The following is a 15,292-nucleotide window of genomic DNA, read 5'->3' as shown; positions in this document are numbered from 1 at the left end:
TATCCAAATAATAATTATATTCATTTATTTTTCTAAATTTTAAAATGTTTCAACTGCACCAACAATCAGTCCACCACTTCAAATTTTGAAATGTCAAATATAATCTTATTACATAAAGTATCTTTAAATTATCCTTCGAAAATATTCTCTTATATTTTCTGACTGAGAATAAAATAATTTATGTAGTTTGTTTACCAAAGACAGTAGTGAATAAAAGAAGCTGAATATAGTTCTATGGATTGTATAGAGTATAGTGTAACAGCATCTTATTTTATAGTTGGCTTGGTAGCCGAGCGTGCTAAGTCATGTTTCTTGAACAGTTATTTTGTAAATTTAAGATATCATTTTTACCTTGTTCAAATCCCACTGTGTTCTACATTTTATTTTTTTCTCTTACGGTCTAATTGTATAATTAATGTATTCATTTTAAATATCTATATTATGTAATTATACCTTTTTTAAGAAGCAATATTAAAAATTTATGTATAGGCCTATATTTTGAAATCTCACTGAGACCGGTGAAACATTATAAAAACATCTAAGCAATGAAGCAGAATTTATTATTTGAATCAAGCAAGTCTTTTGATCTGAGACATTCTCTTTTTTAAAACAATTCTTTATTCGGGATTAATTACAAAATAAAATTACATTGATTTAGCTAGAATACGTATTTTTGTAGAAACTATTTGGCTTAATTTGGTAAGTATTTGCTCTTCTATTAGCATTGTTTTAATTCGTACCGACGCTAATAGATGGTGCTAGTATCAACGTCTATAGACTTAACTGCCATCTGGAAAGAATCGATGTAACTATTTGATGGTAGATTAACTGTATGCTCCTTTATCTGCAATGCGATTTTGCCACGTATTGCAAATCGCGTCTTCAGACGAACATTCAAAAGGTATATAATTATATGTACTTTTTGCTTTATTTTGACCTACAGAATAGTGCTCTGTGGTTCGTGGGCGTCATTTTCAGAACACCTGATTATATATATATATATATATATATATATATATAATAGAGAGAGAGAGAGGGTGTAACAAAATTTCAGAGGTGGATTCCTTATGGATAGACAAGCAAAAAAGTTTATATGACCATATGTCAAAAAATGCATTGTTACAGAGTTACGACCATTGAGCCGTCTGATGCTGTGAAATAGTCACATTCTGGTCGTCTCTTAATATGATTCAATTTAAACATCAATAGTTCACCCCCTAGTTAAGCTAGAAAGGTAAAGTTTGTTATCAATGTATTCCTCAAGGATGAAGCTTTTGACATGTTATTTCATGTATGTGGAGGGTATCATGGTGGACGGGGAAAGGTAACTACGTGATGCAAAAAACAGAAAAAATAGGTAGTTACCCTTCCCCACTGGCGTCTCTGGCATGTAAAATTTGAGGAGGGGTATCAAAGAAAGTGATTTAAATGTTACTACCTAGCCCAACCTATCAAAGAAAGTGATTTAAATGTTACTACCTAGCCCAACCTGTTTATTATCTTGGCTTCCATTTGTTACCTTTCTGCTTACCCTTACGGACCCCCTGAGGTATATCAAGAACTGTTATAATCATTTTACAGTCTGAATATTATATTCCAAATAAATATTATTATTTATATGTTATTTTGTCGTTAGTAATTGGGTAATGTTTAGCAGAAAGGGTCCAGCTATTCTTTCTAAAAATTGTTACAATTTCGGGAGGTTCAGTTCATATTAGGTTAACATTTAGGTTAGGTTATGTTATGTTAGATTAGATTAAGTTTGGTTAGTTTATGTTAGTGTAGGGATCCAGCATAATTTTCGAAAAAATGATATAATTTCGGTTATTTCTATTATTATTAGGCAGTTTAGGTTAGATTTAGTTAGGTTAGGTTAGTTCTAAGTATTGAACCTTCCATTTTTCCTGTAAATTTTGCATGTTTTACATACTTCTGGATCCCTTCTGCTAAACATTTACCATTAAATTAAATTAGAATAAAATGTTGAATATTTTGTACTTCGAATATTGGAGGGAACGCGTCCTCGTCGTCCCCCACCAGAGACGCCCATGCCCTTCCGCGTCCACCGTGATACCCTCCACATACATGAAATACATATCGGCGGAAAGCTTCATCCTTTAGGAATACATTGATACCAAACTTTACCTTCCTAATTTAATTAGGGGTTGAGCTATTGATGTTTACATTGAGTCACATTAAGGGGCAACCAGAATGTGACTATTTCACAGCATCAGACGGCTTAATGGCCGTAACTCTATAACGATGAATTTTCTGACATGATCATACAAACTTTTTTGCTTGTCTACCCATAAGGAATCCACCCCTGAAATTTTGCTGTGCTTTTTTGTTACACCCTATATATATAAAGTATCGACACCAACTATAGAAATAAAAGCAAAGTAGACTGAAGTTTCACATTAAATATATATATGCAGGGTGTTTCAAAACAACACCGACAATTTTTGGGAGTTGATTCCCAACAGCAAGATAAGACGAAAAGTATAGACCAACTTGGGTGCACTAATGCTTCCTTTCCGAGTTATAGGCTGCTGAAAACATGAAAAAATGAACATAAACGGTCCACAGCTCCAAAACTGTGGAACATACCGTAGTCTGGTCAAGACTTTACTTAGGAACTAGTATGTGTCCTATCCAAAAATCCGTGTTTCAGAATCCTAAGGTACTTCCGCAACATTTTTATAGGGCTAGTTGGTGAGTACTTCAAGTTATATGGTTGTAGCCAAACTCCCTCTACAAAAATTCTTGCCTGAACACCTTAGAATTCTGAAACATGGATTTTTGGATAAGGCACATATTAGTTCCTAAGTAAAGTCTTGACCCGACTACGGTATGTCTCATAGTTTTGGAGCTATTGACCTCTAAAGTTCATTATTTTTATGTTTTCGGCAGTCTATAACTCCGAAAGGAAGGTTTTTTTCCACTAAGGTTGGTCTATACTTTTTGTCTTATCTTGGTGTCAGGAACCACCTCCCAAACGTTGTCGGTGTTGTTTTGAAACACCCTATATATATATATATATATATATATATATATATATATATATATATATATATATATATATATATATATATATATATATATATTAGATAGATAGATATTGTGAGTATATATCAAACCTAAAAGTTATTATAATTAAATACAAACCCTGTAATGGAACTAAATTAGACATACTTACAATGTGGCTTGGGCACAGTGAAATATCGTTAATGTAAATGTATCATATAAACTTAGTTGTCAAAACAAAGTTCTGTGGAAATTTTGCTGAGCGAGTTTCCAACGTGTAGTTCTGATTGGTATCGAGCTGCACAATGATTTGGAGGTTGGTCGGCACCTTTTACTACGTTGTGGGAAACAAACTCAACGCTTTTCCTTTAACATTTGTACTCTCGAAAGGCTGAAAATATGCAGTTTTTATTTATGCGCCGTCTACCAGTGTATTACTTTTAGCTAGCAAAGAATTTACACCTCATAGCTACCGACGTGAGACCTCGCACGCTCTCAACAAATAGTAATGCACTATGGTCTATACGAATGTATAAACTTGGGAAAAGCACTTCACTGAATAAAAACTATTCCAATGTATAGAAATTCGTCCCAATAAGCCAAATTCACTAAAATAATATATTAAATACACAGTAAAATATGACTTTTATATAGTGCCTGACTTAAACATATTTTAATTTGCATCTTCAATGTTATAAATTTCTATTTGATTGTTGTAAATTTCTGGACAGCGAAATATTTTTATATTCTATCGAAAAACTTATGATCCCATATGACATTAATTCAAACTATTATCTGAAATGCCTCCAAACAGATATAATCGCCCACAAAGATTCTGCCTGTGTGTATACAGAAGTTTAAGTCTCCTATATGTGTCTAAATCTTAACTCAAAATTACTTTAGGAAAAGCAGCAACGCCTCAATCTGTTGGCCTCATTATCTTCTCCGCGGATCTTGACAATAGCCCTGTGCCCCAACTGCAACTATAGAAGGTTTGTACGAAGCACAGGATGGGGAATCTTCTGCCTTTCCTCTTTACAGGCTTAGCAGGGGCTCCGAAGAGTAGTGACACGACACGACGACGAAAGTACTACCTTCAGGACACTAAACCCGCAAAAATCCATAGCATTGCCATCTAATGGCTTCACCGCTATGTTCTCCCTCAAATGTAATAGCTTTGATGTGGGATTATATATTTCTCCATTCGTTGCAGAAATTTATGCGTAGAATGAGATGTATGTGATGCATGATGCCTTGTCGTGATTCAAATGGATTTGTGGCATCTCCATGCAGACGAGAAGGTCTTCTGCATAAATATGTGTTGCTGATAGTATTCAGGGTTGTGTAACGTATTTACGCCTCTAGAATATTTTAACAGTAACCTGTGACCAACAAATACTTGGAATAGTGTATATCGTGATAGCAAAGCAAAATCTTAACGTAAAATATTTATTAGCACTAATCAGGGCCGACCTGAGGCGTGTGTGACGTGTGCGAGCGTTTTGAGGAAGGATGGGGGAAAAAAAGCGAAAAAAAACTTTAAAATTATATAAAACAATTAGTTTCATTACATTTTTAAAGACAAACCCACATAATAGAATCAAACCTCTCTCAATGGATACCTCTCAATAACGGACGCCTCTATAAAACTGACAGATATTTTTGTCCAGGGAAAATAAATTTTATATATATATATATATTATGGGACAGATCCCTCTTTTTTACAAATACACTTATATATGGACACGGACAGTCTTCTTTTCCCATTAACATTTTGATAACCTCTTCATAACAGAAAGAAATTAATCTCTCTTCATATACTGTATATTTAGCATACAAAATACTTTCTGTAATGTGAATAAATCTATACAATATAAAGTACAACAAATTTCCAACAGAAATTATTGTTCACAGGATGTACATTGTAGATATATATTACAGACTTTTCCCCGCGAAATTCATAAACTGTGAAGATTGATGAATTTCATCTACATTTTCCATGTATAAGAATAATGTTGCATATTCTTATTGGATTACTTTTACTTTTGTACATTCAGCATGACTACTAGGAAATTTTAAAAGGGGATGGCGTATACTTGAGGAAAAAAGAAAACACATATGACATATTTTTGCAGTACACACCCATATGAACACACACACCGTTGTATTTTTGTTTCCTTACAGACAGGGGCGCCTAAAGAAAAGTTTCTAGGGGGGGGGCTCAACTCCATGGTTGCTATATTATGTCTGGTATATCTGGTACTTAATATACGTAGTTTGCTATATTGCTTATACATTTTCGTGGGCCAGAGGGGGGGCACCCTGCCCCCATCTTCGGGCGCCCATGCTTACAGAGGACATTTCCTCGAATATTCAATCGTTTGAGTACGATAAGTTGATAGTCAGTATTTACACTCATAACTAGTACGAGTATGTTTACTAGATTATGCGTACAATCACCTTATGAGCTGTGAGTAATTTAAGTTTGCAGAACTTCTCTGTAACGGACATCTCTCATTTACAGACAAATAGTCGTGTCCCATCCAATTCCATTATTCAGAGGTTTTACTGCATTCTCTAAATTTATTTTTCTTTTGTAAATATTCTGTACTTACAAATCTCCTATATACTGAAATAACTGTATGCATTGTGCTTACTATCTCCTAAACCAAAACAAATAACAGCATAGATACTATGTTATTTTCAATATATTTCATTTATTTTTTGTATATTTAGGTTACTTTTCATAACAATGTTATTTTGAAAGAAATAATAAATGTTGTACTAGGTGATACTAATAGTTTTATTTTCTACCGTGGCAAAATTATAGAACATTGAAATGCTAAATTATTTATTTACTTTGATTGCAATGCAATGTGTGTTACAGTGAGTTATGGCTGAATTTTAAAGTTTAGTTACAGAGTAGTATTTTGAAAAATGTTATTTAAAAAAATACTAATCTTAAGTTACACTTTACGGCAGATCACTTAGTTTATTTAAGCGTCTATTGAAAAACATAGTTCAAAGGACTTTATAGGAGATATTTTATACTTCCACATCGAAAAAATATTAGTCTATAAAAAATGTAATTTTAATGTATTATTTCACTTTAGTTTTAAGTTCAAATAGCTCTGAAATGCTAATTTCAACTGTTTCTTACATCTGCAAGATGTTCCCATCCCCTATTGCTTGTGTATTTCATACCCCAAACTCCCTGGTATGAAGGGCGCCATCATTAAGTCTTGCACACACGCCATTTAACTCTTAGGCCGGTGCTGACACTAATACATATAAATTGTTTTTTCTTTCAAAAAGATAACACAAGTTTAAACCCGCAATATTGCACACCAATGTTGCCTTTAATATAAAAGTAAAGTTCCTTTCAACTAACACGTTTATAGTATTAATTGCTCAACTTCTGTGAATACGACATAAATCTAAATGTTAATACTTCTGTTTCATTTGTACTGTAGACACCGTATAATAATAGCAAAATTAAAGCATTTTTCGACATTTATAATTGAGCACTATTATTTAGAAACGAAGTGGGGCCTCGTGGTAAAGTAAATTTTTCAGGTTAACATTTATCATATTTAACACCAATTATATATATATATATATATATATATATATATATATATATATATATATATATATATATATATATATATATATCAGGTGTTCTAAAATTGGCGCCCATGGACTACTATTCTGCAAGTCAAAACACAGCGAAAAATGTTATAATTTTATACCTTTCGGGTCCTCATCTTTAGACGCTAATTACACTATGTGGCAACGTCACAGATAAAGAACCATAGAGAAGATTTGTCAATCCATCAAATAGTTACATTGATTCTTTCCAGATTGCAGCTAAAGTTGATAGACGTTGACACTATCACAACTTATTAGCGTGACAATCGATGTAACTGCTTGATGGATTAGTGGAGTAATGCTTATGGTTCCAAGTTAATCTTCAACGTTGCCACATAGTGAAATTTTGATTCCTTATAGTGCCTGAAGGAGGCCTCGGAGGTTATACCATTATCTAGCACTTTCGCTTTATTTTAATCTGAAGAATAGCACTCCATTGCCTGTGGGTGCCATTTTTAGAACACCCAATATATAATAATAATAATAATAATAATAATAATAATAATAATAATAATAATAATAATAATAATAATAATAATATGTATCACCACCCAGTACAGGTAATCAGATTTTTCTCTCTTCCTTGGTGTAAATAATCGTGCTCGTATAAGCTTAATATTATGAAAATGTGACCTTTCATTTATTGGGGGCTATTACGTTACAGTTAATTTTACAGTTTATAAACACCTGACGAATAGTGACACTTTCATTACAACAATATCTATTGACGATCATAAATCCTCTCGATAAAGTTGCCTTCCAATGACAGATGAGTTTTGGGCAGGATTTTTGGTCGGGTGAAGTGAAGTTTTGGCGCGAATTTTATCACAATCTGATCGATAAATTTAAGTTTCATCCAGCGTAGCGATGAACTTTAACTTGTCACCGGATAGATTGCACTCGTAGAGATCTGGAGTTTTGTCTTTTATTATTATTATTATTATTAATAACAGTGAGTCTGACTTATGTAATGTCCCCAACACTTAAATACTTTCCAGAGACTTAATTCATTACACAGGGTATAGCTCACGGCTCCCTGGAGCACACGTTGTGTAGGGGAACCTGGAGGGTATTCGACATAACTTCTGAGATGCACTGGAGTCACTATCGACACGGTCGAATTCGACCCCCTTAGTGGGTGAGCTAATAGCTGGAACCTCTTGGTTTTTATATCACTTATTTACACTCTTCAGAGTAGACGATCCTATCTATCTATTAAAATGCTACAGTACTAATTAAGAGCGACCGAGCTCTAACCTATAACCTTAGTTTTCAAACCTTTGATTTACGGTTATTTGTGATTTCGCGTTTATAACAAAGACAAATATTTTTAAAAGAGTGTACTTTAAATAAATTACTTAAAGAAATATTTTTCACAAAGTTTATCCTTTTAAATTATTGTTCAAAGGCCTTTGCCTTTAATAATCCTTTTCCGAAATAAATGCAAATGAATTATGCTGCCATCTTTGGAGCTCTTTTAAACTACGTTTATATGTTTATGGCCAATCCTTTCGACAATGAAATCTCGGAAACTGCAGGTTCTAGAAAGATGACGTTTTCACTGATCGATTGCAAATTTCACGTAGATTGTCCAGTTCTAATTGAATATTTAAAAAACATGGGCACTATTTCTTTATTACATTTTTACGGGTACATTGGAAGTGTTGAAATTAAAAAAAAAAAAAAACTAAAGCATCACATCCTAAGCATTATACATTCCAACACACACTGTTGTATATAGGGGTTGTATATGTCTCAGGCGTTTGTTTAATGACCAAATAATAATGGAAAAGGAAGGATAACCATTTCTCCAGTCCATGATGAACCTTTTTAGTGTTTTGCTCAATGAACACCATATATAACTGACATTATAATTAATTGTGTATGTAATGTATTTGCTTATTGCATAATGCATGCGAGAAGAAAGAAAACACTGGTCATACATGAATTAGAAACTCCAACAGGAAGCAGGCTCAAATCTTGCAAACGGTGCGAGATATTGAGAAAAAATAATCGAAAAAAGTCTCCCCTTTATGATACCCCTTGGCCTTTTTTTAATCAATACATCTTTCACTTGTGTCTGTAAAGGGACATGTACAGATGTTGTAAGGAATGAGAAGGATATTTATGCTCATACGCGAATGATGCGCTGTGTAGAGAGCGCAGGTTCAGCTAGTAGTGAATTAATTTTCTTTGATTTTTTAAAAATTTTAAACAAAACTTGGAGTGGAAAAGTGCCACAGTATACCTTTCTCCCCTTCCTGAAACCTGTTAACTTTAGGAGCCATTATGCACACACCATACACTTACGATACCGAAACAATACTACGAGCTTGTAGTTGCACGTTCGCTTTCAAACAACTTGGTGTGATTGATACCGTGCGAACGGTTGGAGATCGAATGCATGATATATGTATGTGGACTCAACCTTCTCTATATATACACGTTTCTTCTACAGTCAAACAACTTTAATGCTTTTAATTTCCTCTTCTGCAGAACTGAAGTGGGGGGAAACAATTGCACACCACGTGAGAATAAGAGCAATTTCTTATTTGAATTAATAGCTTAAATGACACCGATAATGTACGTAATGTAGCCAAACATAACTGAAATCACATAATGAAATTCTTACTGTAAAAATAATTTAGCACTCAAAACCATTAGAGTAATTTAAACTTCTAACATTTTCGACATTAATTTGTATTTTGGCAGTTATACGGAGAATTATTCTTTAAATCTAGCATTATATTATAATTTCCACAAATGTAATTATCGGATAAAAGAATATCAGTTCTTGTTTCTTAGAGACGGAACATTATTTCAGGAAAATCAGGGAATCTTAGTTTTCGTAAACTACAAATCTGAAATTCTGTCTTGTTAGATTAGTCCATGCTGAGACAAGAAACTACTGAAGCTAGTAAACGAAATTAGAATTGGAACATTATATTTGGTACTTTGATACGACTTAACTGATTATTTATTTATTTATTTCATTTTCCGCCGTAAGAACTTAGCGTTCATGGCTTCGTCAACAGATACAGTTACTATTACAATTAATAATAATCATAATTACAAGAGAAACGCTACAATTAATAATACAATTATTTAAAAAATATATATAATAATAATACAAAATATATACGTAACAATAAAACTAAAAGTGTATTTTTAGTAAATGTACCAAAATTAATTGCATAATGCCATTATTGGGATCAAATAATATAACCTTATTGCTTTTTCTTCGTCAATTTGTCCTGTGTATACATCATAAGTACTTCCTTAGAAGAAGCAGGATTTTCGGGGAAGACATTTGGGACGGTTTTCCCAAAATTTACTTGGATTTTCTGTAGACTGAAAGATGTTAGACGTCTATTGTAAAGATTCCATTCAATATTATTGAATACGTATAATTATTAAAATTGTATCTATGAATGCTTAATGCATTTGTCGCGAATACATTTTTTTTAAAATTTACTTATTTACTTGCATTTCCTAGTATGATAGTTAATAAAGATTTCATATTAGATTCTATATAGTCATTGTCCCCCCCCCCCCTAGATATACTTAATATTATACGTGTGTAATTTAGCAATTCTGAATATTTAAATGAGTAAATGATTCAATGATTGACATAACATTTCAGATTGTTAACAGTTTAAACAGTTCTAATGCTCAGGTATTTGTTTTGTGTATAAATATACCATGGACACAGAGTTAAACTGCACTGACAATGTGTGGGTAAAATTGTTTCCCGCTGTTTACCGCTCAACTTCTTTCTCTACTTCTAACGTTACCAATTCAAATGAATTTCAAATGGTTACACGCCGACCTTTATCTTTTGGGACCAAAAGAGTGGCAAGGAGTTCTCGAGTAGCTCACATATTTTTCTCCGTTTCCTTGGAACTTCATGAATAGTTCCTTTCTGTGCAATTACTATACAGGCTATCCAAAAATGCATGGCATACTTTTAGGATTGTGGCTTGCAGATGTATACAAGCAAAAAAAAAAAAAAATCTATCTATCTATCTTAGTTTTTAGCTACCCAGATAGTCGAATTCCTAGACACTGAACAGAAAGTTATGGATTAATCTTCTATCTTCTACACAAATGATTTCAGTCCCCTTATTTTTTTCTTGTGGGATTAATTAAATCGTTGGCCTACTGGGCGTTGGCGCCTAACATGAAAACCCTGTACAATCGTATTTTGAAGGGCGTAAGACAATAAGAAACACGCTAGACATTTGAGATCGTGTTCACGGAGCCATAAAACTTTTTGAGTTTAGGACTGTATTCAGACCGAGGGGCATATTTTAACATCTTCCTATTGCAACTTTGTATCGGGTATTCCATCATAACTCGGAAACCAAGAATTTTTGGATTGTGTTGTAATAGATATTTTTACCTTGTCTACAACTGAGTAACACATTCTTGAAATTATGCCTTTCGTTTTGGAACTTTTTTTTTTTCCTGCAGGGTATAGCAAATTTGGCGGGATCTTTCTTTTCGTGCGCACCTGTGTCAGCTTCTCTCTCTCGAAGTCTAGTTCAAGAAAGTACTGGAGGAAGAACTCAAATAGCAGGTTTAGTGAATGCTCTAATCATGCTTTTTGTGTTGCTATGGATAGGATCCCTTTTTGAGCCTCTACCGAAGGTGAGTATTCGTTATTTGCATATTAATATTTAATTCAAAATTGATGTTTTTGGAATTATATCTTCCTTAAAACCTATATTGGGAACGTCACGTATAAACTTCCTATACATCTAAAATTAATTGATAACTTCTCTAACGGTAAGAAGTCACACTACCATAGCTTAAAATTGTCTAATGTAAAGTTTGCGAATTAATTTCACCCATATATGCACCCAGCCATCATACACATACGCAATATACAGGGTGTTAATGAACTATACCGACAAACTCTAAGAGCTGATTCCTCACATCAGAATAAGAGAAAAAGTTCATATGGACATATGGCGAAAAATGCATAGTTTCAGAGCTAGGGCTGTCCAAAATCACGAAAAACCCAAAGTTCCAGAGGCCCTAGTTCGAATTTCAGAAACTGTAGATAGTGGTCCTTACCAGCGTAAAGGAAGCCATGCATATACAATCCAAAAGTTCATATTTCGTCAATTTTCAACAGGTGTAAAGGCTATTTCCTACAGGGTGTAATTCTCAGATATGCACTTAATAGAGTTTTCAGTCTATCCTGATTTCAAGGGGAGTCCAAAGTAGGCAAGGAAGTAAGCCTTGACAACAATAGACATCCAATGCTACAGAGGGAAGTCGGAAGTGTTAGAGACCGGCAGCTCCCTGATTTTTGTGTTCGGAATAACGTGTGATGCGATGTATTTCGTCACGGTATATTTCACGTTTTATCCATTTATAAGCGTGAAAGAAAACATCGCAGCGTGCGTTTTCCCGAGTACGGAAGACCGTGCTGCTGACGATTCTTAACACGTCCAACATCACGCCGTTTACTTACTTTGGACCAATCATATAGTCAGAGCATATCTCAAAATTCGGTTGATTGACATGTCTGAGAATTTCACCCTGCAATGGAATACTCTGTATACCCATTGAACATTAATGAAATATGCATTTTTGGACTGCGTATGCGTGACTTCCTTTACGCTGATAAGGACCAGTATCCACAGCCTCTGGAATTCGAAACAGGGCCTCTTGAAATTTGGCTTTTTCGTGATTTTGGACAGCTCTAGCTCTGCAAATATGCAGTTTTCCCCACAGGTCCAAATGAACTTTTTCTTTTATTTTGATGTAAGGAATCACCTCCCACAGTTTGTCGATATAGTTCACTAATATATATATATATATATATATATATTATATTCGTTGTCGAAGTCACTAAGTTCCTACAGCAAACTTAACAGCACAAGAACAATGAATTTATGTGTAGAAGTAAAAACCTAACGTAAGACTAGAAAGAATATAAAACATATATTAGTTTTAATTGAAATTGCCAAACTGGTTTCAAACTTACAACAGGTATATCTCAAAACTAATATTTTGGATCTATTTAGCTCTGCCAGAATGATGATGATATACATGAGGAGATTATTTTCAAAAGGGAACATTTCCCTCACTTGATTTTCGTGAAATTAACTTTGAAACGGTTCTTCAGTCTTCGGGACGAAATGTTTCACAGTTGCTTATTTCACAGTAGAAGTGAATGAACGAAGTAGATATGTTTCTTTTGTTATATACACGAGTAACTTTGCATTGTGATTTCTACTGAAAACATTTCCATTTGTATAAACCCTATGGTGTAATCCGACAGAGTTCATCCGATAGATTCAAAATCCGATAAAAGTCAATTTACCAAGAAACTGGAGATGAAAATGTTCTTTTTCGAAAATAAACTCCTTATATGTATTTATAATATACTTTAACGCAACTAATTCTTGCTTGCTTGTAAACTTTATCTCAAAAGTGTCTAAACATTTTTATGGAGCTTCTCTGAATACCGCCTGCGAAAACGAAAAAGCGATTTTTACGAAAGTTTACATGTTCCATAAAGTGTTTCAACTCAAGTAAAAGTCAGCTTTTTAGCTTAGCTACACAAAATAAAAGTTGTTCATTATTTTTATATTCATGACCTTTTGTAAAAAAAAAAAAAAAAAATCTAGACGGGGGAGAAAGTTATCCCTGCCAAGATGAAAATTTTCTTCTCTGGGAGGTATTTGTCGGAGGAAATCTCTGGCATCCCTCCATCGATTCGCACACTGCTAACTTATATTGTTCAACAATCATATATTTCGATCAACATATGTCACCTTCGTTAATAATAATAATAATAATAATAATAATAATAATAATAATAATAATAATAAAACGATGGCTGATCAATAAAGAATGATCATAAATGAATAAAACATAATTACCTTTACTAATCCTCCAAATGTTGGTCTTTTTCAAAATAGTCCCCATTGCATGCAATGCACTTGTCCCAACATTTTTGCCAGTCATCAAAGACGTGTTGGAAGCCATTTTTGCACAGATCCTTCAAAATCTCCTCCGTAGCTTTCACCACTGCCCTTTAAGATCCCTGATGTGTTTCTTCAAAGTTGAAAAAAAGAAAGAAACCACAAGGGGCTAAATCAGGGCTATATGTAGGATGGGGTATACACGGGACGTTGATCTTTGCAACATAATCAAGAGAATTTCTGTACTGATATACGCATGTCACTTCGAAGTTGCATTATGCGAAACTGAAACTGTGTGTGCTTGAACGGCTGTCAAGTTTTGATTCCTGACATCATGTCCTTCAAACTTGATCGATGTCTTCGTCACTTCTCCCACTACACATATCTGTTTCGTTTTCTGTGCCTTGCTCTTGTATTCTCCTCATAAACACTGATGATCAGTTTTCATTGATCAACCTACGTAACACGCTTTGGCGTGGGGGACCGGGGTTCGATTCCCAGCGGGAGCTTATGTGTTTCGAATCCCACGTTAAGCTGTAGGCCCACGTCTTATATAGCCTCGCTGCTGAAAGGGACGCTAAACTCAAAATCAAATCAAATCAAATCAAATTATAATGATATTATTAATTAAAATTTAGATGGATTTTAAGATTATTAATGATGTAAATTTTATATCAAGATGGTCATTTTTCATATGTCGAATAACTTCTTCAGCTAACATTCAATAGTTTGTCCTCAAGAAATATTTAACTATTTTCTCCTTTTTTTGTCGATACTTCTTCTTTTGTCGATATCATCATCTTACTTTGTTTTCATAAATCTAAATCTAATTCATTTAACAAAAATCCCTTCTTTTTTTTTTTAGCAGAAAATAGTTTATTTGAATTCATTCATTAGAGAATTTTAAGGTAAGATCTTAAACATTTCATACTTCTAAAATCTCGTAATTTTAACAACTTTTTTGCTATTTGTTGAACTGCACTTAATCACTTTTCAAGGTGATAATTCCATAGTATGATTTAGACTCTGTACCTTTAATTATATTTTGAGTAGTTGAGTAGTCAGGGATGGATTTAATGAGTCGAAGATTTGTCTGCTTGGTCATTAGCAATCTTCTAAAATGTCCATTACGTTGAATCGAATTAGTACGTGAAAACTAAGTTAATTGGGGTGAAGCTCTTTTTTAGCCAACTTAGGCTTTCGTTTATCCGGATACTCCCCGAGATGTCTGAACCGTTCTTTAAAAAATTTGACATGGCGATTAGAGAGCGCGCACTGAGTATTGTAAGGGGTCACATGTCCCGATCGGATTATACCATTGAGGAATAATCACCGAAGAACTGAAAATCCGAGATGCCTGAACTATTCTTCACCAAATTTTACATGGTGATTCGAGAAGGTGCGCTGAGTGTTGTAAGGGGTCACATGTTCAGATTGGACATACAATTAGGGAATAATCACCCAAGAACGGGATGCCTATAGACTTAACATTGGAAAAGTATTTGGCGCGCGAATTCGCATGGTAAGAAAATGGAAAATAGAATTTTCAGCATTAGAAATAGGGCGAAAGCCTTTTCGTTTTGTACTGCGAACCCAATTGTTCAAAGCCATTACACTTTTCGCTGATATGCCAAGTTCGACTATTTGCATGTCATGTTCGTTCACGAAAACAATTA

General features: G+C 33.8%; 1 protein-coding gene across 13 annotated transcripts in view; it reads left to right on the top strand.

Annotated features, from left to right (window-relative positions):
• Positions 1–15,292, top strand: part of LOC145688238 (prestin-like) — a 342,947-nt gene that overhangs the window by 292,055 nt on the left and 35,600 nt on the right. For all 13 annotated transcript variants that reach the window (XM_081762165.1, XM_081762155.1, XM_081762157.1 and 10 more), the window contains one exon: positions 11,149–11,325. In XM_081762165.1, coding sequence (XP_081618291.1) covers positions 11,149–11,325 — 177 coding nt within the window. The remainder of the gene's footprint in view (positions 1–11,148; positions 11,326–15,292) is intronic.

The sequence above is a fragment of the Thermobia domestica genome, chromosome 6 (assembly GCF_964235325.1).
Source record: "Thermobia domestica chromosome 6, izTheDome1.hap1.1, whole genome shotgun sequence".
Taxonomy (NCBI): Eukaryota; Metazoa; Arthropoda; class Insecta; order Zygentoma; family Lepismatidae; genus Thermobia; species Thermobia domestica.
Note: the sequence above shows the minus strand (reverse complement) of the source record. Positions and strands in the feature narration are given on the sequence as shown.